We start from the raw sequence: 25,124 nt of genomic DNA, 5'->3' as shown, positions 1-25,124 counted from the left end.
TGGTTGGGATTTACCATCTGCACATTTCAGCAGCTCACTAATGTGTATCAATAACGGCGCCGTTAACGGTACCGTTCTCACATTCAGTTGGGGAGGGAATTTTAATGTGTAGTTATTGTTGCTACTAGATACCGAGAAAACACCCACATCTCCACAATTACCACCGGAAGGAAAATGGATGGGGTAATCAGAAACATAAATCGGGATTCACCATGGAAAGTAATGTGACCTATCCCTTTTCTATTCTACTAATTAGTACGGATATTTATTTACACCAATAGGTATTACCATTTCCATTTCTTGTATTTCAGATTAAGTTGATGATTATAGTTATTATAGGTCAACTAATATTTGATTATTATTTATTGCATGGAGGTTCGCCACCATTCAAAAACTTGTTACGATATACATGGCTTAATTAAAACGTTCGAAAGATATTTGAGAACCTCATTAAACTATTTCCTGTTTGTTTAGCTAGATCGATCGATTAATTTAAGCACCCTAAATTCCCTTCCTTTCCTTCAATATTATTGTATCCCCTAACCTCAACCAAATCACGAGTCTTACGGTTGCCCAAAACTAACATTAGTGTATAAGAATCATAATAAACTGTATTCAAAAACATGATTCCGGCTCCGTAGCGCTTCACGGCAAATGAGCCTTCCAAATAAATGATAGATCTAAAAAAAGCAAGATCGATCCATCCAGGGTCATCGAATGCAAAACGCATTCAGATTGATTGGTTACAAATATTTTGCTATTTCAATTGTTCATCCTTTGCGAGGATAAACAATCGATCGTTCATAGTGAGCGATCGTTCATTGAAATTTTAACTACCGTGATCTGCCCTAATTCCGCGCATCGCCTAATACCGTGGTTTTCATCAAAAATCAGAACCTGGTGAAAACCTTGGTGAAATGTTCAAACATAATATGTTAATGATGATAATTCCAAGCATATTTGTCCCAGTATCATCAGATTACTTTGCGCTTAGCAAAAGTTTAGTTGGGTCTGGATGATACCTGATTCAAATTAGATGCATTAGGTCTTTTCAAAGCGTATTATAATAAGGAGCCGTACACTAATAACGTAAGCTTTTGGAGGAGGGGGCTCTTACGCTCCGTAGAAGAAAAACATGTGTACAGCAACAGTTCGCTAACTGGGCGCGTTTTAACTGGACTGTTTTTTAACTGGGCGTTCGCTAACTGGGTCAAAGCCCAGTTAAAAAGCAGTTATCCGTCAAAAAACAACAACAAAGACTCGTTGACGAGGGGACTCTGGATGGCATATTCTTTAAGCTTCTTGTAAAACACGATCACAACAATGCATCGTGAATTCCCTCGTTAGCCCAGTTAAAAAGCGGCGTTCGTTAACTGGGCTGGTGTTTTAGCCCAGTTAGCGAACGGATGCTGTATACAAAAGTTGACATGGGGACGAGTATGTCTGAAAAAACCCAGAAATATTATACCTTACATAAAGGTAAGGACAGTGAGAATTGGTTCCTATACATAATTTGATCCTAAAATAAATTCAGGATAATTATGTTTCAGCGCCCTCCTTAGCCGTTTCGGGGCCCTCCTTAGCCGTGTGGTAAGACGCACGGCTACAAAGCAAGACCATGCTGAGGGTGGCTGGGTTCGATTCCCGGTGCCGGTCTAGGCAATTTTCGGATTGGAAATTGTCTCGACTTCCCTGGGCATAAAAGCATCATCGTGTTAGCCTCATGATATACGAATGCAAAAATGGTAACCTGGCTTAGAAACCTCGCAGTTAATAACTGTGGAAGTGCTTAATGAACACTAAGCTGCGAGGCAGCTCTGTCCCAGTGTGGGGACGTAATGCCAATAAGAAGAAGAAGAAGATGTTTCAGCGCAGATGGATTTTTGGGAGAAGCATCGAAATCAGGTTCCGTGGTAACTCAATACCGCAATACTGCGAAAGTGTTTGATGATTCCTATAAAATTTATTTCAGATTAGCATCTGATATGTCGAGTGGAAACTTCCACCTGTGTGGGATGCGTGTATGACCATTTGTAAACACATGTTTAGGACCATTTTTTTTTCGTAATAAGTTGCACTCGACGGGAAATTCGGCCCCATTGTTTGCTATTGAAAATCGATTAGTAACTTCGTTCCGAAGCTATTGCAAAAATCTTGTACATATGTAAATGAATTGGGCCTACCTTATAGCCATGTGCTTGGAAGCATGACTACAAAGCGATGATGCTTAGGTGGCTTTGTTGCACTCACGGTCAAAGGAATTTTCGGGTGCAATTAGGCATAAAAGTATTATCGTGTTAGCCTCATCATATACGAATGCAAAAATGGTAATGCCAATAAGGAAAGAAGAAAAAGTGTAAATAAATACATAGAATGCGAACAAATGAGAGACTATTCTCACTCAAGTTTTAATATAAATCAGCTAAAGATGCTTCTATTATCACTTTGAAATTTTCATGATGCACAATAAAGGCATCAACGATGTTAGGTGGATTAACCTTTTTTACCCATTGAAACTATACCACAACCCATATTCTTTCTCTGAATTATTTGATAATGAAAATTGGCCTCTTCGAAGTAATTTAATACATGTTGTATGAAATTTGTTTCAATGGGACAGTTATGCTTGGAAATTCTACAATGGGACAAAATGACCCGATATTTTTTCGCCAAGTTTTCGAACAAACTATATGTATTTATTTGTTCACAATAAAATATACATTACTTTAGAACGTTTGGTGCATAAAACTCAAACATGATAAAAATCGACATGGTACAGATATGCTTGCGACGGCAGTATAAGGCTATCTGATGTTTATTCATCTTTCTCTTGCACGCGCACGGAAAGGATAGGATTTGTTTTCATACGGAAACGCTTCGGAAGCGTTTCCGTATGAAAACAAACCCTATCCCGTCTGTGCGCGTGCAAGAGAAAGATGATAAACGTCAGATAGCCTTATAGTGGTCAATATCCCCGCCAGTCACGCGGGAGACCGGGGCTCAATTCTCCCTCGGGGAGCCATATTACATATAATTTTTACAAACATACAAAAATAAACAATTAACAACAAATTCAACAAATTAAAATAACTGATGATCTCTCTGTGCCCTGAGGGAAACGTTCATGTTATGCCAAATTACGGGATTTTGACGAGGGTTCGTTTTAGATTTTGGTCCATCAGTTAATCCCGCAAACGTATTTGATTTGCGTTTTGCCTTTTGTCCGAAGCAATTTGGTTGCTGTGTTCATAGCTTGATTTCGTTTAGGATTTCGATCTTATTTGGGCACCTCGAATTAATTTGTGCCAGGGTGCACCAGTAATTTAGAATCTGTGTCTGGCAATCTCTCTATTTATAATTTTTATTGCCTATTTTCAGGCCCCCCAAACACAGAACTTTTAAGAATGTAACATACACAAAAAACATTTGTCAATAATAATTAAGATTAAATGAGCGGTAACAAAGGGACATATTTCAAATCACCTATGAAACATTTCTATAAACAGATACGCAGCAACCTACGCCGTTAAGTGAATACCCCTGATATTCAAGAATAATACACACTACCAAAAATATCTATATAAGATATATGTGAAGCCGTTATAAATTTTTGCAATAGCGCCACCCTAATATAATCGATATAGAACCACACATAAATTAAATAATTGCTAATTCGACATCACACATAAACTTTATTTGGATATATATTTTATTAGTAGTTCGCGTGGAGAAGGGTTATGTGTGCGCTGATATAAATCATAAGTTAAATCTATGGATTTTTGCCAATAAATATGTGTGGATTTTCAGTAGTGCACATACAAGATACAACCTAGCTTCTTATAAGAATAAAAAGTTATCCAAAATAACAACACTACTTTGATAAGTAATTTATTTTGAGATTTTAGTGGAAACTATCCCATTTAATTCCGCTAATTAATGGTAGCTGTTATACTGAAAATAGAGAAAAAAAAATCAATATAGGGGGAATGACGGCTTTGGCAGGTTTTTTTTCTATTATTCCCAGGTGGGTTTTTCATGACTGATTGTGCTCAAATTTGGCCTAAACGTTTTTTGCATATCAAAGAATATTATGGCCAAATTTCATAAAATTTTATCGACAAAAACCCCCCTGACAATAATAGAACAAAACCTGCCAAAGCCGTCTGTTCCCCTACTGTGTGAACAAATATTACCGTGCATTAAGGCTCAAGGAAAATTGGGCGAAGAAAAAGCTTTCTGAATGATTCACCACCGGTGTGTCGTCTGTCTCTTTCCGTCCTTCGGAAAATTGTGATTGTGTTAGTGCAACAACGGGCAATATTACAAACACTCTTTCAAAAAATACGGATTTATGTAGTGGTGTGTTACCAACCTTCCTTCCCCCTTAAGCATCAGATGTGAAGAATAAGCTCTCCACACGACAGAAATAGAAAGAAGAGATAGAAAACAGAGAGAAAAAAAAACAGAATCATCCACATAGCGGTGATGATTCCTTTCTAGTTCATTATAAGATGTATCGAGAAAAGATCATTGGGTCAAAACAGCACAAATATAAAGCAATTAATGGTTTAGCGCTTCAATTTTTCGATTGCCATACAACAGACTTCCGAAAAGTTTGGAATAATTTGTTTTTTTTATAGACTTCCAAAGTCTTTGAATAATACATAATAGGCATTACTAGTTTTTTCAGTATTTATGCGTATACAGTTCAGTAAAAAAAAAACAAAATACAAAAAATGGGGACGTCACCTTAAGCATTATAATTGGCCAGGTTGAGAATGATATTTGTCGTTGCTGTAACATGGAACGTGAAACCTCGGAACATCTGCTTTGCAGTTGTGATGCATTGTACAAGTCAAGACAAAATTTTCAAAACGACTTATCTGCTTTTGTAAACTAAGATTCAAACGTTTATTTCACGAATCTGGTAGCACTTCGACACAAACCAACGCCATCATCAGGTAGCCGAAACCTTCACCTACCTATTGGTAGTGTTTGTTTGCGTGGGAAAAGGCGCGTCTGAGTACAGCAGTAGTACCTACCTAGTAGTGATACTTCAACACAAAATTTTCAAAACGACTTATCTGCTTTTGTAAACAAAGATTCAAACGACGATTTGACGAAACTGATAGCTCTCCCATGCAAACCAACACCATCAACAGGTAGCGGAAACCTTCACCTACCTATTGGTGATGTTGGTTTGCGTGGAAGAGCTATCAGATTCGTCAAATCGTCGTTTGAATCTTTGTTTGCAAAAGCAGATAAGTCGTATTGAAAATTTTGTCTGGACTTCGTGTTCAAAAATGCAAAACTATTTATATCTCTTGAACAGATTTCAAAAGCTCCTCCAAGAATCGCGTTCCATGTTATTACAAGATTACGTTAACCACTCGTAAGCATCATTGCTAATCTAATAATTACTAATTTAAATAGCCAACCAAATCAAAACGGCCAATCATAGATCTATATCTGAATTTAAAAACATTTATTGAAAACTTGGATTCACATTTCAAATTTTCAGTCTAAATATAGAAATATTTGATCTCCGTTGAGCCTGCGCGATTAAATGTTGCCATTGAATTGAGAAAACTGTTTTGAACAGCAACGTTTCTCAACTACAGTGTGAATTCCCAGTGAAATGTACCAAGCAATGATGTTCTACAATTAATGCCAAGGCATGAAGGGGTCCACTTCACAAAAATGCTGATAATCGCTGAGATCGAGGCTTTTAGTCCTAGGTTTAATAAATTTGATTTAATATGTTTGTTATATGTAAATACCTATATCTGTTGCTCATCAAAATAGTTCATTAAATATTATTCAAGATATATGTTTACTATTTTACAGGCATCCCGAAGGACACTGCCAAGCACGCAAAACGAATAATGATAATGGATTAAAATCTGAAAAATTGAATATACAAAGTCACCAACGCCCATCTGATCACGACGAAAAAGTTCTCAGCGTCAGCGGAAAGAAAAAATGTTCGCATTGCAATAATGAACTAGGTAAGCATTGTGTAATAGTAGCACTCTGAGTAGCATATTACGCATACATGTGGTTGCATGTTTGTAAAACCATGTCTCTTTGTCCCTCTGTAACCCTTTGTTCATCGTATTATGAAGAAGATTATGCTTTTTCAATTTCTTTGCTTGTTTCTATTTTGGCGGTCACATTATTATTCTCCAACACCGAATATTAGTCCTGTCTAATGAGAGCTCGAAGTAGAGTGAAGATTGTTGTGTTGGCGTCTGTGCAGCCGACTCCAACCTACTTCGAGTCGCTTGGAACAGATTGGAAGCTGAGTAGTCCGAGCAAGATCTCGAGTGGCTTGATTTAGTTCGGGATTTTAACATTTAGACTGTTGTCAAACTTTAACTTAAACTGAAGTTACAACTCCTCGAAGGAAGTAATTAATTTTTTTTTGCATTGATCTCAAGATGTTTGTTTCAGGTAAAGGTAAAGTTAATTGACGATAATTAGCACTAACTACACACTTAAAATAAATCGCCGAATTCGGTAAAATTTTACCGAAATCTCAACAGCAGAAAGCAGAAAGAATCTGTTCGGTAAATAATTTTACTGATTTTCGGTGATTTTGACAGTTGAACAATGGAAAAAATTACAAAAAATCTGTAAAATAATTACCGAACAGTTCTGCTGTTGAGATTTCGGTAAAATTTACCGAATACGGTGAATTGAGTTAAGTGTGTATATACAAGCTGTGGCATCGCTTAGCCGATTTGTCAGCCATTTTATCTTCAATTTACTTACACAGAAAAAAAATCCATGGTAACGGTTACTATTTTGTAGACTACGCCATGTTTTTAAAACAACCACAAATTTTCAGTTACATTAACCACGCATTCGGACAAATTCACCACTGATTCAGTTCATGCAACAACATTCCACCAGGACCACAGTTGATTTTTACTACGCGCATGGTAAAATCAAACGGGTTTGTTGTCTGCTGAAAATCGTCGGTGCGTATTCTTAAGTTAACCCTCGGAATGGTAGTTTCGACCGCAACATTTTTTTGCGTGTAGGCTTTCAAACACCTTCGTGCGCTTCAACAATCGTTAACGGAATGCCCAATCGTAGCTTCTTGCTTTTCAATCCAACCAAGCTCGTCAAACAAATCTCTCCGATTTTTTCGCGCACTCTCAGCTCTACACTACTTGATGTGTGTCAGTGATGCCAATCCTCTTTTTGCTTATTTTAATTTTAAATCGTTTTTCCTCAATATTTTTTTTTTAATTTTGTTTGAATTTAATTATTTTAATCGATTAATTTATTTGTTATTCAGGGAATCAATATTCGAGCACCGCCTAACAATATACCCTTTGTCGTCAACAGAGTTTGTTACTGACAAACGCACCTAGCGACAAACCTTTATCAGAGCCCGAACACAATATGACAAGAATCATTTGCCTTGCATGCTCTGATATTTCCGATAATACGATGCTAATTTTGTAATCATTGTTCGATTCTCGAATATTTCAATGCAAGCAGAAACTATGATAGCACAAAACCGAAATTTGCTCTAGAAATAATGCAAAATAACGGGATGAAAAGTTAACAACAAGATTGTCTTCTTTTTTGTTGCTGACAAAAATTTTCGGATCTTTGTCATTATTATCTCCGACAAAAACAAAGCTTTGTCGGTGGTTCTCTTTTGTCGCTTGTTTCGCAAGCGCAATTCAGAAAAATTGATTCCCTGGTTATTATTTTTAATTTCGCCATCATTCTCTACACAAGCCAATCACCCAGATTTAGCGGGAGAATTATGTCGTTTTCGGTTTTAACCGAACGAAAAACGAATCGGGATCGAGTCAGTATGATGGTATTAGTGAGAACTCAAGCCCTATCATCTGTTTTGTTTTCAATTCGCACTTTTATCAGCTGGCAGAAACAGACATATTTTATCTATTGAATTTTGACATTAGTGTTATTTTTTTCTTGTTTTATGAATTATGGGGGAAATCAGACGTTTCTTCTGTTAATTGTTTAATGACTAAAATGACTATTAATCCATTAATAAATTAATGTGATTAGGAGCTTGTGATGAATGACGACGGCAATATGGATTGCCCTGAAAGAATTTATGCCAATCCGTGTTTCCAGATAAACTATAATGCTGATTCTACATGGCTTTTTGGATAACAGTGATTGTGTTACAGTAGATTGGAATTATCAATTATGTCATTGAAATGGAACAGAACAAGGAAATATGGGAAAACTTTGTAAAACAACCAATACAAAATTTATTTAGATTTGGTGCCTTTTATTTTAAAACAAAGAATCAAATCGTACAAGAGTTGAACAGCATTCTTTTTTGCTATTTGCATTCTTCCTGCTATTTTTCTCCTCAGAGGGGACCCTTTGGGATAAATTGCGATTTCGTCAGAACTGCAAAAACCAAATATACAAAAGAGGCAAATAATTTTTCACTACAAAATCTAAACAGGAGATTCAACATAATAAATATCAATGGGAATAAATATGTCTTTGTCGGTTTTTTAACGAATTACTATTAAAAACCTTTTTTCCACACAAAAATTATGCACAATTCGTATGAAAACTGTTCCTAAATTTGTTGAAGGCAACATAGTTTCTAAAGCCTTATAAATGGTTAATGCCAGGGTTAATACATTATGTGTATATTCTTCAAATCCGTAACCTTGAACAATTTATGCACAGAACTGCAATAATGAATAAAATAATGGTAAGAACATTTTGGTATAAATAACTTCATAGCGGCAGACACTCTGGTACGCTATTTTCCTATTGATAGAGCAATTATACCTAAAGTATATGTACGAATACACAACGTAATAGTGAATAAATAGCAGCTACCTTCTCGTCACTGCATTTTATAAATCACATTTTCAACAAAATGTTCAACCCTGTTCAACCTGTTCAATTTTGTTTATAATGGAGCTACCATCTGAGGTAATCAGCGAAAAATATGTCGATATCTGAATCCGATTCACCATCAGAGAAACTTGAAGACAGCACAACATTAAATTAATCAATTTTTGCGTGGAAGGCAGCATCAAAATTGATAAATTTAACAAATGAAACAAACAAAATCAAATACCCATCCGTCTTTTACGTTTTCATTTTCCTTTAGCGTAAACATATAAACACCAGTTTGACAGTTTGTGTTCGAATGTATTGGTGATGGTGAATCTAGGTTGGATCTCGATAAATCAGCAGAGCGAACCTCATTCATTTTGGGTCGGATCTGGTGCGGATCGCGATCCAACCTGAACTAATAACCGAACGTTTTGACAGCTGTTAGAGCGGATCCGGTGCAGAACTAGGTTCGACCCAACAATAACCGAAAACAAAAAAATAACAGAAGAAATCCGTGTTTATAAAGTTTAAAACGGAAAAAGCAATGCTGCATGCATTGACTTCCAACTCCGAAGATTTGTTTTTTCCATTAGAGTAGAGTGGGGCAAGAGTGCGCGTGGGGTAAGAGTACGTTTTCGATTTTTTGAAGTAATAAAAAAAGATAAATTAGCAGCACTGCCTCAGTTTGACAGGTATTCTGGCCAACCATTATCATGTGTAATTGTAAACGATTTGAATAAACAACAAAGGAGATATGGAGTTAGATAACTTTTTGGTCATTTTGCTAAAAATAATTGGATTTCCGCAACTAGTATTTCATTACCATATACACGTTCAATCAGGTGAACATTATACCATTTCGATAACCTATTGTATAGAGTACTTTATGGTACAGAACACCAATCCGGTTGGTTTTCCAAGAAGTCAAAACCATTACTTGAATAATTTTTGGGACTGTGGGGTAAAAGTACGCAGGAACCGGTGGGGCAAGAGTACGCATATGAATCTTCAAGTTATGATGTCAAACCCGTATCTCCGGCCGAAATAAGACTTCTTCCAGAGCGTTAAGATCCACAACTAAGAAAAAAGGGACAGAATTCGAAATTATCACAAGTTTTTAGGATAAGTCGAAGTAATTCGGTGTTAGAAAGGACTTAGCGAACAAAGCACTGAAGCGAAATAATGAAATTGTATTAGAAATTGTTGTACACCTAAACATAGTACGAAAACACAATTTCATCTAAATGACAATTTCATTTAATCAAAAGAAACATTCATAAATTACGCAACGTTTAGCTGGGAGGGGTTGCGAGATGTGTGACGATCCATATAATTTTTAGAGGATTCATACAAATAGTGTAAGATAGGGGGGGAGGGGTGATGAAATAGTCAAATTTTACGTTACGTGATTGGTGGACTTTCTTTAAGGAAAATGCCTTTGTATACGCCACGCGAAACCTGATATATATATTTTTACCTCTGTAGTTTTTTGTTTATATAAAAAGCAATGGTTTTTCGTATGAAAGTGCACATTTTTAGGACCCCCTCCCCCTTTGAGAGTTACGTTATCTTTAAACATTCCCTAATATATGCTTATTAAACATCAATTAAATGTTATTAACTCTTATTTGTGTTAATATATACTTAAAGCACATGATTGGATAAATGCGTACTCTTACCCCACCCGATGCGCACTTTTACCCCACCGGTGGGGTAAGAATGCGTTTTTCACTTGTCTTGCAATAAGGGTTCTACTAAAACGAATCTCAATAATTTCAATATTTTTTCCACTGGGTAACATAAAGGAAGAGTATATGAATCGTCGACACAGATTTGATATGCAGAAGCTTGCTTCATAAGGGCCACATGATCGATTGAAAACTAAGTGCGTACTCTTGCCCCACTCTACTCTATGCGAATGGAAAAGATGCTGCTGTATGCATGTCCCATGCGGGGGAAATTATACAGTATGTATGTGGTGTGTACGACTTACCAACAGAAGTTGCCGACCATGAACTTGCTACAGTTCTGGGAAATTATGGTAAAGTCAAGAATGTTGTACGCGAAAAGTTCCTGGCTGAGTTCTGCTTCGACGTGTACACAGGTGTACGCGGCGTGTATATGGATGTAAAGAAGGAAATACCCTCATTCTTGCATTTCATGAACCGGAAAGGACACATATTTTATAACGGAAACAAAGAAAAATGTTTCCTATGTAAGATGGACGGACACCGAATGAACTTATGCCCCAAACAGAAGCCCCAGAAACAACGCCAGAACACCGAGATGCGACAGAAACAGGAAATCCGTGACAGAGTTTCATACGCTGCTATAGTAGTAGAAGTTTCTTCGGACAACATCGAACATGAGTTTGAGTTCGAGTTCGAAATGGATCTGTCTATCCCAACGATAGAGAAAAGTGTTAGAAAACAAGCAAGTGAAAGCGATGGCGATACTGCAGCATGTGCAAACCATCCGCCGAGTGAATGTATAGAAGCAGAAAATACAGGAACTGAGGACCAGTGGATGCTGCAGCGAAGGAAAAAAACAATACCACGGGTCAAACCCCCATCCTTCACACTGCCTAGGAAAATGTATTATTGATTAAATTTGTAATATTTTTCATAAAGTTTTTGGCTCCGTTGAGTTGTTCCTACGACATCTGAGCCTATCAAATAAACGAATTAGAAAAAAAAACTAATTTTACTATTATAACAAAACTTGTTGGCATCAGTACTGGAAAAGGTCGTGATCGTCAATACAATAGAAAATAGGGGTTGTTATGTATCTTTACAATAAAAAATCGATTTTTTCTCGAACAAATTTTTGCCATTACAATTGAATTTATTGTAATTCTATTACCAACATTTTACTGGCAATAGATTTTATTGTACGTCTATTGCAACAACAATATGACATTTTAATTGGTATGATATAAAAACAATAGAATTTAATGTTTATCAATAAAATGTATTGTATTTTTATGATATTTTATTGCAACTCTATTGTATTTTTTATCCGGGAAGCGCCTTTTTCTATTTCAAGCGACCAAATGAAATAATCGTGGGTACTTTGATCAATTTTGCATGAAAGGCAGCCATGAAAGAATGTAGTACTTTATTTTAAAAGTAATATTTCTAAATTATTTCAATAGTTACATGCGAAGAATAGTGACTAGTCGATTAATTAATCATGTTCCTTTAATTTACCGAGTTGAAAATGGTAATAAACACAAAAATAAAGCAGATATTGCACACTTTCATGTCCTGTCACGGGACAAAGATTTTTTTGAGATTTTTGTAGCATGCCATTCATCCTTCGCGTTTCTTTAGATATTGAAAGAAGCAGATATGTAAACATCGCGTGACATCTCTCATTGAAAATTAGAAATTCCAGTACTGGTTGGGATGCTATTTTATGTTATGTGTGAATAACATAAGAATAACTAAATCTGATATCATGGCAAAATTTGTTATTATTATGTTATTTGTTTGTTATTCACCTCTACCCGGGAAGCACAAGCAAATATGGCGGTAGATGGGAGGATCAAATTGAAATAATTTCATTTGGTGTACTAAACCAATTACGTTTTTAAATTATTTCGTGAAAACATTCAACAACCATAACATTTTGTAATCCTCCAAATCAGTTTTGACTGGCACCTAAAAATTGAAAAAAAATATATATATAGTTTTAAGATGCGCGATGTTAAATTCCTGCTACATTAACAAATTTTAACAACGTCTATACCCATGCTTCACATGTGTCTTCTCGTTGGTCCACTTAGGTGACGTAGTATCCATTAGACTCCCCACCTGAGTCGCGAGAGTACTAGCAAAGAATCATCACATATTGCGGTAACATTCCTGTCTTGCGACAGCGTGTGGCACGTCTGCCGTACGCCCGTACCAAAGGTGACAAAAGTAATTAGTACCCGTGATAGACATCTCATGTACACCACTAGGGTTTTGCGGGAACCACTTGTCGGCATCCTGTCACCGAAACAACTCAACAATCATCAAAAATATTCACCTAAACTATCCAGAATTTCTACGGAGAAATATTCGGAATTCTTGGGAAATGACTCAAAATTTGCAAGGGTAATTCTTAAAAAAAAACCAAATGTATCCCCAAGTGATGATTATGCCTTTCTCGATTCAATATGTTGAATTTGAATTAATGTTGTAAATGCAGTACTAATTGCCTACATCTTAGCGGTTAAGATTATTATAGAATGAAGCCAGAAATTGGCCATTTTGTAAACCACGTGCCTTTCCAATATTTTTTCAAGAGCACGAGATGAAAGATCCATAACGTGTATGGGGCTGAAATAATGGTAGATCGTTTGCTTAATTATGCTGAACAATCATAATTTGAGTTTCGGCACTGTACGAAAACTATTACGCCAGATTTGGGCTTTTGGAAATGTATGTAGATAAACGTGTGGTGAATTTGAAATTCACCATGGGCTTCATTCTATAATCACCTTAAAATATTACAGGGTGGCGGGAATTGAAAGTCCATGCAGGAAATGCGAGAAAAAGTCGGGAATTTCTTAAAATTATACAAAAAATCGGGAAAAAATCACCATGTGTTCATTTCATTATATCATGTATAATTATTCTAGGGTAAAACATGAAAAACCCATGTTTACTATTTGAAATGCATATGCTTTTCCACGTATCGTTTGAAGCTATTTGAGGAACTATTCGATTTTGTCAAATCTATACACATAAAATTTGATTTCTGTTTGTATGCCCCTTATAGACTCGGAAACTTCTGAGCCGATCGACGTGAAAATTTGCATGCAGAGGTTTTTGGGACCGGGGAAGGTTCTTAAGGTCTGAGGGAAGGGTTTTCCGTTAAAAAAAATATTTCATCATTATGCAGTTTACAATTGCATCAGAATTTACCGAGAACAGAGAACAAAAGGAATTGGCAACAATGGGGAAAAAATTATCACTCATTAGGCTTTCAGCGATCGTGTACGTACACGCACGTTTCACTCACACTTTTACTCGGTTTGTTTGCAACCACGAGCAGCTGTCACGGCAAAATCAAATGGGATTGTTTGCAACCACGAACCTGCGTTCGTGTTGGTGAGAAATGTCGGCGAGACCCTAATGCAGTGGTTCGGCGAGAGAACAGCAGCAGCGCCGACCAATCCCGCAATGAGGAGATCAAAATAAACAAACTCCAGCTGCCCCATAAAAAATCTTCCCGACTTTCCCCCAGACTAAATCGGTTCTCGTCGGTAGCATCGACCGATCTTGGATCCGACGAATTTATAAATTGTTTCACCGAGCTTTATGGGATTTTTACAGGGGAGCTAGCCGACGCGACGCCAAACGAAATCGGTAGACGAAAAGCGACTAAATCAAATGAATTATAGATGGATTTCGTTTTAAATGATGTATGACGAAATCAGAGGAAATAGAGTGATCAATCGAATTAATAAGTTTCATCATAGAGCGAATCGAACCAAATCTATTGATTGATCGGTGTGGAAACTAGTGACATCAGATTAAATAGGGTGTTTACCCGATTTATTAAATTCTATCATGAATCAGATCAGATCAAAACTGTAGATTGATCTGTGAGAAACATGATATAATCAGATGAAATAGGGTAATCAGTTGATTTATTAAATTTTACCATGTAGCAGATTAGATCAAATCTATAGATTGATCGGTGGGTAATACAAAGAAATCAGACGTAATTGAGTGTTTAATCGGTTTATTGAATTTCATCGTGGAGCTAATCAGAAGAAATCTATAGATTAATTGGTGTAACAAATAATGATATCATATGAAATAGGATACTTAATCGATTTAGTAAATGGGTGGGCTGCATGATCGTTCTGGGATTGTCCATACTTTCATAGGGGGCACCAGATCCAGGTGTATGGCACTTTGTGGTCAAACGGTATCGTTTCAAACTGCATAATTCTGTAAAAACGTGATAATTAGAAAGTTTTCGTGTTTCATCCAATCAATTCAATTCAGGAACTCCTTGGATTACTGAATATCCTGAGGAAGGGACAACTGTTAAGTTTAGAATCCTAGCTTATGACCACTCAATCTTCATGGTTTTTAAAAACCAGGAAATATCCGAAATCTAATTTTAAGGAAGCCGCACATCTCGGGAATCTGGTGAACGGAATTTGTTCCCATTTTTATGAAGAATGATATTATCGAAATTCTGGCATAATCAATAATAAATCCAACCCATATACAGAGAAATGCTTGACTTTCGGTACTAAACTGTGACCAGACATATTACGCGCTGGGTTTTCGTAGGTTTTGGATTGTATTACAAAAATTTAGTTCTTCCTCTGAAACCAGTAATCCTGAAATATATTAAAATCGACCAATCTTAGACACTTACCTTGATTATTTCCGGAGAATCAGTCTTCATGGATGCTCTGGAATACGTCTGATGCTGAATATAGCGAAAATAAAGCCATATTTAATAAAGTAAATACCAGATACTCACTTTCCTTCCTTTTACGTTTCTTAACATGTAACCGTTGGTCCCATGATGAAGCTTGTAGCTCCTTTACAAGCAAAAATCCCTCTCCCTGCTTATGTCCTATGTGAGTCTTTTGTCATGCAAGAGTTCGACCCTGTCTTCCTAAATGGGACTCACACGCTTATGCTGTCAGTTAGCCACTCGCCCATCAATTTATGTTTATTTGTAGCGGTTTGAAATAGCTAACTTGAATGCAAGAGCAATGTTAATCGCAAAGGAAGGTAACCCACAGAGGGCCGTTAACCACCTTTCGGTTATTTTCGGGCCCGTATCTCACTATTTTAATTATTTAGTGCTTGGCCTAAATCATATCCGTCTTTCTGTCCGAGTCTTTACAAGGAATAAGAAGTGCGCGTCGTGTTCCTAAATTAAAAGTAAAACTTACAAGCTAAACGGCAAATTATAAAATTACAATCTTAAACTAGGATCACAGTAACGTGAATAGGACTATTGTCCATAGAAGCCAATAGGTGAAGCCAATTCTGTAATTAGTGGCAAAACTATACAACAAAAGGTCCGTACAGCGGGCCTTTTTGTTTTTGTGCGGGTTTCACCTCATCGCCCTCAGATGAAACTATACTACACAGGATTCTGTGTGTCGATTCCCAGATCCGAAGGACCGATAGTTGATATTAACTCGGTCGAGCCGTGAGGACAGAAATTGTTCCGGTTCTGGGGTCTCCATTATTCGCCGGAAAGCCAAGGGACGCGAGCGATTGACAACTCGCACCGGGAGCCAAGATCCCATTGGAGGTATCCCACCAACCCGCCCAACGCTGAATACCACACTAAGACCACCCCGCCCCCCCTCCACCACCGTTTTGCCACCGAAGACCGCCATCAACCCACCATCCGAGATAACCACCACGAAGAACAAGTTCTAAGATAAAACCGCAAGTACCACACTCTAGTAATTAAGTGACGTCACTTCAATGATAGGCCAGTTAGGAAGCAATAAAATTGTACATGCAATGAAAATTGTATTTGGTGGTTTAGTTTTGCTTTAATTACCCTAGGTTTGAGTGATTTACACCTTTATTCCTTTTTGTGCGCTTTTCCGTGTTTTTGCAAGGAGTTCTCAGGCCTCGCCCTGTAGAGACCGTTTCTGAAGGGTAGATGTGTGTGGTTTTTGAGCCAATTCCAGGTGAGAGATCTGTGGTTCATACTTCCACGAGAGCAAACATAATTCTTGCAGTTTTTCCCTTCGTTCCCTCTCAAGTGAGCAGGATTGATTGTATGCGTGTGACTCTGTGAGCATAAACGACCCTACGTCTCAACATAATTTCCCTACCGTGAGCAGCTGCAGGCTACATTTTGGCGCTCAGCGAATTCCACACTATACTGTGTTACACGCTTTTTCAAACCCGAAGGGGGAGAAAAAAAAATCTAGTTCTTTTTTTCAATTTCACATCGTTCTCCAAACGATATTACAAATCCTAGTTTTTTTCAAATTTCTATCGTTAGATCAAACAAGATCAGCATACCTAGTTTTTTTTAATTTTCAGCGTATACAAAGCGGGAATAATTTTCATAGTATTTTTTTCAAATTTTGAGCATGGATTTAGAAATCTCGCACCTGTATAAGAATTTGCTAATTCATCATCTAGAAAGGCCGGAGATTGAGCATGAGCTAACGGTTAGAGCAGTCCAGTTTGAGGAAACTGAATCCCGTTCCGCGTTGCAAAAGAAGATTGCGAGATAGATTAAAGGAGGAGAGAGAGAAGAACGAGACAGATATCAATTTCATAAGATGCTACAAATCCGTTGATTTGGAAATTAAGGAAATCGATGAAAATTTGGAACAAATTAAAAACTTTTTAGAAAATAAATCGCGGTTTGAGGGTATTCGCGAGAGCTTAAAAACGCGTCTAGTACACTATTTTGCAAGAACGAGAAGAGTACAGGAAATTGCGGATAAAGATGAAGACCTTCAGGATCTAGACAGACTCATCGGCGGAATTCGCGAAATGATGAATACCCATTTTCCAGTCTTAATTCCAAACGAACTTATTCAAGCACAAGTCATTCAGCAAATAGCCCAGACCCTTTCTGAGTTGAATCTGCAGGCCTCTAATACAAATGTAGAAACTGTCTCACGATCTCAATCTGAACATTCCAAATCATTGTCCATGGAACATGGAAAACTAGACGAAGCGGCAGGGGCCCCTAGGGGGTATTAGGGAGGAAGATCCTTTAGTCTCTTCCAGTCGTCGTACGTTGAAGTCATTACGCAAATCCGATAATGTAAAATCTCTGCTTGATCTCGCGCGTCGCATTCCGAGTTCGCGTCGGAATAGCCCGGAACATTCCGGTTCCAGGTCTCAAAAACAAAGCTTGTCAGAGAGGCCTGGTCAAGAGAAACTGATCCGTAAATTTTCTTTAGATCCACGGTCGAATAAGAATCGCGAAGTAAGTCAGGAAGCGTCAGATTCGATGCCCAATACGGATTTGGAACTATCTATCAATTCGTCCGATAGTTCAAGTCCTCCGTCGCTACCTCGACATCGCCGTCGGTACACATATAAACGTAAACCAGTTTCTGACTGGAACTTGAAATATGACGGAAAAGATAACGGGCAAAACTTAATGAGATTTATCAAAGAAGTACAGTTCTACGCGAAATCCGAACAAATGTCCGAGAAAGAACTATTTCGATCCGCGATCTATTTATTTAAGGATCAGGCGAGAGTCTGGTTCATGGCAGGGATCGAGAATGGGGATTTTTCCACGTGGAAAGAACTCGTATCCGACTTGAAACGCGAATTTCTAAGCCAAGACCACGATCACGTTAACGAAATCCGCGCCATCTCGCGAAGACAAGGTCCGAAAGAACGATTTTCGGATTTCCTTGCAGAAATGCAACGAATATTCAACTCACTAACTAGACCAATAACCGAAAAGAAGAAGTTCGAAATAGTTTTTCGAAACCTTCGTGCCGATTATAAGGCCCACGCGATCGCGTCTAATATAGATAATCTCGCGGACCTCAAGAAGTTTGGTCGCCAACTAGACGCGACATTCTGGTTTAAGTTTAACACGAACGAACAAGAACACAACACTTCGCGAACTCGTGCGCAGGTAAACGAGGTGATGATGATGATGATGATGATGGTCCCGCCACATACCCCTACAAAGGTTTGAGCTGGACGAGTTATCTTTAGAATAATTAATTAAGATCAATTTAATCAGATTTGCAAACAAATAAAAAACGATCCGATTATTTCTACAGATATAAATTTGCATGTAACTTTCCATTACTATACAGCAAAAACAAATTTAAAAATGTACTGCTGATATCAACTTTAAACTTTTGCAAGCATCAGTAGTGATACTTCGAGCTCTACAAAAGGCAATACTTGTGAAACCTCTCGCACAGATTTCATAAGTTTCACCAAAACCGTATTCATGTCATTTTATAAGACCGCAATCTACAACTCGTAAGCATCATACTTTTTTACGAAGTTCGAACATCACAAAATCCAAAACTTGTGGTACCTCTCCGTCGATATCAAAAGTTCTGAGTTCAGTCGCGAGTTAAATAATCTACCAGATGACTTACTACTAATCTAAAGAATCCTTCGAATAGCGCGAAACATGCGCAATTGTAAATAAATGTAAAAAATCATCTAAATATATCTGTAATACGCGCGCGAGGCTCAAACTTTTGTAGACTACACAAAAAAGTCAAGTTAAAATTACGTCAACTATATAAAAATCCATCATCATCATCGAGGCGAACTAATAGATCATTAAAGCCCCAATAATTAGGTAAATAAACTTGTTCATACAAAATATCAGTTTAAAAACAACTTCGTCAAGATACAAAATTAGTCAATAATAAAAAGTTGATCGAGTAGCTGTTCAAAAGGCAGCTTTAACGTGTGAAATACATTGTCGCTTAAACTGTGTTAGTGTCGCTGCACGTTTGATGTGCGTAGGCATCGAATTGAAAACATTTATTCCTTTGAAAAATAACGAATTTTGTGAAGCGCTATTCAAGAAATATGGTGTTCGTACATCATTCGCGGATCTAGTATTATGTCTATGGACGTCACTTCCTCTTTCAATTCGATCACACAAATATCGAGGCAGCAAACCATTAATTACTTTAAAAATAAACACCATTGTTAGATATACAATCCGTTGCTTCACTGACAACCACTGTAAGGCGTCCAACAAAAAATTGAGGAAGTGAATCTGTTGCACCTTAAAACTAAACGCATTATTTTATTCTGCAAACGCTGTAATCTCGATATTTGTGTCGCGTTCGACAAAAATAAAATGGAAGGGCAAAAGTCTAGATGAGGAGAGATGATTGATTTATACAATTGTATCTTACTTGCAATAGATTTGGTCTGGTCAATAGTCCCGCGACTCTGTCCAGACTAATGGATCGTGTCCTAGGTGGAGGAGAATTGGAGCCAAAGGTGTTCATTTATTTAGATGATATTATCATCATCAGCGATACATTCGAGGAACATATGGACTTATTACGAGAAGTGGCCAGACGCTTGGGACAGGCCAACTTATCCATTAATCTCGAGAAATCCAAGTCTCGGAGGTTCCCTATCTCGGTTATATACTGAGCACCACTGGACTTCGCCCAAATCCGAACCGAGTGGAAGCAATAGTTAATTTTGAGCGTCCCAATTCACTCAAATCTTTGAGGCGTTTTCTAGGGATGTGTAATTATTATAGACGGTTCATTTCCGCCTATAGCGATCTAGTGCGTCCCCTCACCGATCTACTTAAAGAGAAACCCAAGTCAGTACGTTGGAACGATTTAGCTGAAAAAGCGTTTGTTCGAATTAAGGAATTACTCATCAGTGCTCCAATCTTAACAAACCCAAATTTCAATAAGCCCTTTACCATTCATTGTGATGCCAGCGATACAGCGATCGCCGGTGTGCTGACACAATCATATGAAGGTGTAGATAAACCTATATCTTACTTTTCCCAAAAGCTTAGTGGAGCTCAGCAGAGATATTTTGCCACCGAAAAGGAGGCTCTTGCCGTGCTAAACTCTATAGACAAATTCCGATGTTACATAGAGGGTTCGAAGTTCACAGTTTACACCGATGCTTCAGCCCTAACATACATCCTTCGAAGTAGCTGGCGTACCTCATCTCGTCTTTGTCGATGGAGTATAGAGTTACAAAGACATGACATGGACATCAAACATCGCCGTGGCGTTGATAACGTGGTGCCTGATGCCTTGTCTAGGTCTGTTGATGAACTCTCTACTTCGCCGACAAATCCAGATTGGTACACTAACATGGTGGTAAAAGTTAAATCTGAACCTGAAAAGTTTAAAGATTTTCAAATCGACAATGGTGTGCTTAAAAAGTTTGTAGCTACCCCCAATGATGATGATGATGATGGTCCCGCCACATTCCCCTACAAAGGTTTGAGCTGGACGAGTTATCGTTAAGATATTTAATTAAGATCAATTTAATCAGATTTACAAAAAAAACGATCCGATTATTTTACAGATATAAATTCCTAAAAAATTTCCATTACTATACAGCAAAAACATAATTGAAAAAATGAGCCGTTGATTTCAACTTCGAACTTTCGTAAACATCAGTAGAGATACTTACAGTTTAACAAGAATGTAAAACTTGTGATACCTCTCGCACAGATTTCAAAAGTTTCACCATGACACGCGCTTCATAAAGTCATAATACAAGCAGTAGATAATAACTCGTAAGTATCTTTCAGAGTTAAATTTAATGTACGACAACACAGAAGCCAAATCTTGTGTTACCGCTCCGTCGATATCAGAAGTTTCGGCAATAGACGCGAATACAAAACAATCTACCAGAATGCTTACTACTTATCCAAGGAATCATTCAATCGGCTCGAAACAAGCAATATTGATTATAAATTTGAAATCATTTATACCTGTATTCCGCGCGCGAGACTCAAACTTTTGTAGACTATGATGACCGTCTCGATTATCGCTTTGAGTGGAAGGTGTGCGTTCCATCAGACATGCGCGAGAAAATCTTATTGGAGGAGCACAACGATTCCCTTCATTTGGGAATCGATAAAACGATTGCTTTGGTCAAAAAGAAATACTATTGGCCGAAGTTATCAAGCGATGTCAAATCCCACATTCAAAAATGTTCAATTTGTAAACAAAGCAAACCGCCAAATAGATCCCAACACCCTGAAATGGGAAGGCAGCGGATATGCACCAAACCCTTCCAACTCGTTGCTCTGGATTTCATCCAGTCCTTGCCAAGAAGCAAGACCGGCAACTCCCACCTACTTGTCATAATGGACATTTTTTCCAAGTACTGCCTTCTGTTTCCGCTACGGAAAATATCGGCAACACAGGTATGCCAGATCCTGGAACAGAACTGGTTTAGAAGGTACTCAGCCCCCGAGTATCTGATTAGTGACAATGCCACAACATTTTTGTCAAAAGATTTCAAAACCTTACTAGACAAATACCGCATTAAGCATTGGAAAAATTCAAGGCATCACAGCCAATCAAATCCAGTCGAAAGACTGAACAGAACAATAAATGCGTGTATCCGAACCTATGTCCGGTCGGATCAGAAAATGTGGGACACGAGAGTTTCTGAAATAGAATATGTGCTAAATAATACCCCACATAACGCCACTGGATTCAGCCCATACCGCATTCTTTTTGGTCATGAAATAGTTGGAAAAGGAGATGAGCATAAAATGGACAAGGATGAGGAAGAGGTATCGGATGAGGAAAGGGTCGGTAGGAAACTGGAAATCGATCGTTTAATTTACAACATAGTTTACAAAAATCTTCGAAAAAGCTACGAGAAAAACGCGAAAATCTATAATCTTCGTCATAAAACCGTTAGTCCGTCGTACACCGTTGGGCAAAAAGTCCTAAAACGAAACTTCAAACAATCATCCGCGATTGAATCGTACAATGCTAAACTCGGTCCATTGTACATCCCATGTACGGTAATCGCCCGCGTAGGAACGTCATCGTATGAGGTGGCGGACGAACATGGGAAATCGTTAGGGATATTTTCGGGAGCGGATCTCAAGCCGGAAGAAATCTAGAAAGAAAAAATAATACAGTATACGATTAACATTATTTGCGAATAGAAAAAAAACGATAAACTTAGCCTGTTTTTCCGCTCTAATCCTTGCAACATAAATGCGGCCAGTAATCAATGAACGATTCCATTCTGTAATACGAATGAATGAATCATCGACCAGCAAAAGCATTCGCAGCTCGGTGCACCCTGCGAATGTAAACAAAAGTATTCGTGTTGTACAACCATATAGTTCCATCTAGCTCGAAATCATGCTCAATCCTACCTTTCTAATCCTAAAAGTCTCTTTGTGTCTCTCGGAGGCAGTATCCAAAGCTGATCCTTGTAAATACAACCGACAAATGATACAGGAACTGCCGTGACTGTCGCGCGTTAGTCCGTTTCGAAGAAACACCACAGAACTGATAGTTTTCCATAAAATATGATAAAATTCACTATTTCACTTGTATCCCGTTTTGTTATGTAGAATCAATTTTGTTTTCGTTTTCGATGTTGACAGATGGAATGTTTATGTGTTGGTGGACAACCACTCACACAGTATCTCAAACGCTTTCTCTCATTGGAAAGTGGAACCCAGAGATGCAGAAGTGTTGCTAGTTTTATTTTCATACAATTCAATTATTTTCTAAAAATAAATAATGCGAAATTGAAATGAACACATCGTATAATGCTTAGCTAGTGTCTCCATTTGCCTACTTTTGAAATAAATTTCATTCATTTCAAAAGAAGGAGTGTGGGGTAATGTAACCGTTGGTCCCATGATGAAGCTTGTAGCTCCTTTACAAGCAAAAATCCCTCTCCCTGCTTATGTCCTATGTGAGTCTTTTGTCATGCAAGAGTTCGACCCTGTCTTCCTAAATGGGACTCACACGCTTATGCTGTCAGTTAGCCACTCGCCCATCAATTTATGTTTATTTGTAGCGGTTTGAAATAGCTAACTTGAATGCAAGAGCAATGTTAATCGCAAAGGAAGGTAACCCACAGAGGGCCGTTAACCACCTTTCGGTTATTTTCGGGCCCGTATCTCACTATTTTAATTATTTAGTGCTTGGCCTAAATCATATCCGTCTTTCTGTCCGAGTCTTTACAAGGAATAAGAAGTGCGCGTCGTGTTCCTAAATTAAAAGTAAAACTTACAAGCTAAACGGCAAATTATAAAATTACAATCTTAAACTAGGATCACAGTAATTAGTACGTGAATAGGACTATTGTCCATAGAAGCCAATAGGTGAAGCCAATTCTGTGATTAGTGGCAAAACTATACAACAAAAGGTCCGTACAGCGGGCCTTTTTGTTTTATGTGCGGGTTTCACCTCGTCGCCCTCAGGTGAAACTATACTTCACAGGATTCCGTGTGACGATTCCCAGATCCGAAGGACCGTGAGTCGTTATTAACTCGGTCGAGCCGTGAGGACAGAAATTGTTCCGGTTCTGGGGTCTCCATTATTCGCCGGAAAGCCAAGGGACGCGAGCGATCGACAACTCGCACCGGGAGCCAAGATCCCATTGGAGGTATCCCACCAACCCGCCCAACGCTGAATACCATACTAAGACCACCCCGCCCCCCCCTCCACCACCGTTTTGCCACCGAAGACCGCCATCAACCCACCATCCGAGATAACCACCACGAAGAACAAGTTCTAAGATAAAACCGCAAGTACCACACTCTAGTAATTAAGTGACGTCACTTCAATGATAGGCCAGTTAGGAAGCAATAAAATTGTACATGCAATGAAAATTGTATTTGGTGGTTTAGTTTTGCTTTAATTACCCTAGGTTTGAGTGATTTACACCTTTATTCCTTTTTGTGCGCTTTTCCGTGTTTTTGCAAGGAGTTCTCAGGCCTCGCCCTGTAGAGACCGTTTCTGAAGGGTAGATGTGTGTGGTTTTTGAGCCAATTCCAGGTGAGAGATCTGTGGTTCATACTTCCACGAGAGCAAACATAATTCTTGCAGTTTTCCCCTTCGTTCCCTCTCAAGTGAGCAGGATTGATTGTATGCGTGTGACTCTGTGAGCATAAACGACCCTACGTCTCAACATAATTTCCCTACCGTGAGCAGCTGCAGGCTACAAACACAGGGTACCGACTTCGTCTGTTCATCAATCAGATGATCAAAATAGATACCAAATACATAATCAATCGATTATTTTACCGATGAAATAGGTAACTATACTTAATTGTTCAACAAATCTGGCGACGAAAATATGTAGTCTACGACAACTCATTCCTATATTTAATTTCAATTTATAAACTAGGTATCTTCGTGTTCACAAATAGAAATACACTTTTTTCTAGTGTCACGTTAGATACAAAGTTGACGTACTTTTTATCGTTCTCATCGCTCCTTTCCTGCCGTGCGCCACAAGGAAATATGCTGTTGGCTGCTCTCCCGAAATGGTAACTTTTGTATGGAATTTGGAAAACTTGGTTGAAGTAAAAAGAGCTTCCTGCAAAATTTATTGCGGTCACATATACTTTTCATTACATCAAAATGATCGTTGGAAAATTTCAAAACTTTTGTCAGTTGGGTTTTGCGAAATTCGGTTCCTGTATGCCTCAAATCATCGAAGAGAGGTACTGAGAAGCGAAAATTTCAGTTGTACAATAGTTCAGTATTTAGAGTTTAATTCAAATTTGGGAAATAGTAGGTCCACGAAATTTGATAACATTCCTTGATAAAT

The 25,124-nt window shown here is 38.0% G+C and overlaps 1 protein-coding gene across 8 annotated transcripts in view; it reads left to right on the top strand.

Annotated features, from left to right (window-relative positions):
- Positions 1 to 25,124, top strand: part of LOC134224821 (uncharacterized) — a 225,942-nt gene that overhangs the window by 24,132 nt on the left and 176,686 nt on the right. For all 8 annotated transcript variants that reach the window (XR_009983073.1, XM_062704425.1, XM_062704418.1 and 5 more), the window contains one exon: positions 5,848 to 6,008. Coding sequence is in view for 7 of the 8 variants with exons in the window: in XM_062704425.1 (XP_062560409.1) it covers positions 5,848 to 6,008 (161 nt within the window). In the remaining variant the exon portion in view is untranslated. The remainder of the gene's footprint in view (positions 1 to 5,847; positions 6,009 to 25,124) is intronic.

The sequence above is a fragment of the Armigeres subalbatus genome, chromosome 3 (genome assembly GCF_024139115.2).
Source record: "Armigeres subalbatus isolate Guangzhou_Male chromosome 3, GZ_Asu_2, whole genome shotgun sequence".
In the NCBI taxonomy this organism is placed as follows: domain Eukaryota; kingdom Metazoa; phylum Arthropoda; class Insecta; order Diptera; family Culicidae; genus Armigeres; species Armigeres subalbatus.
This window is presented reverse-complemented; position numbering and strand designations above follow the sequence as displayed.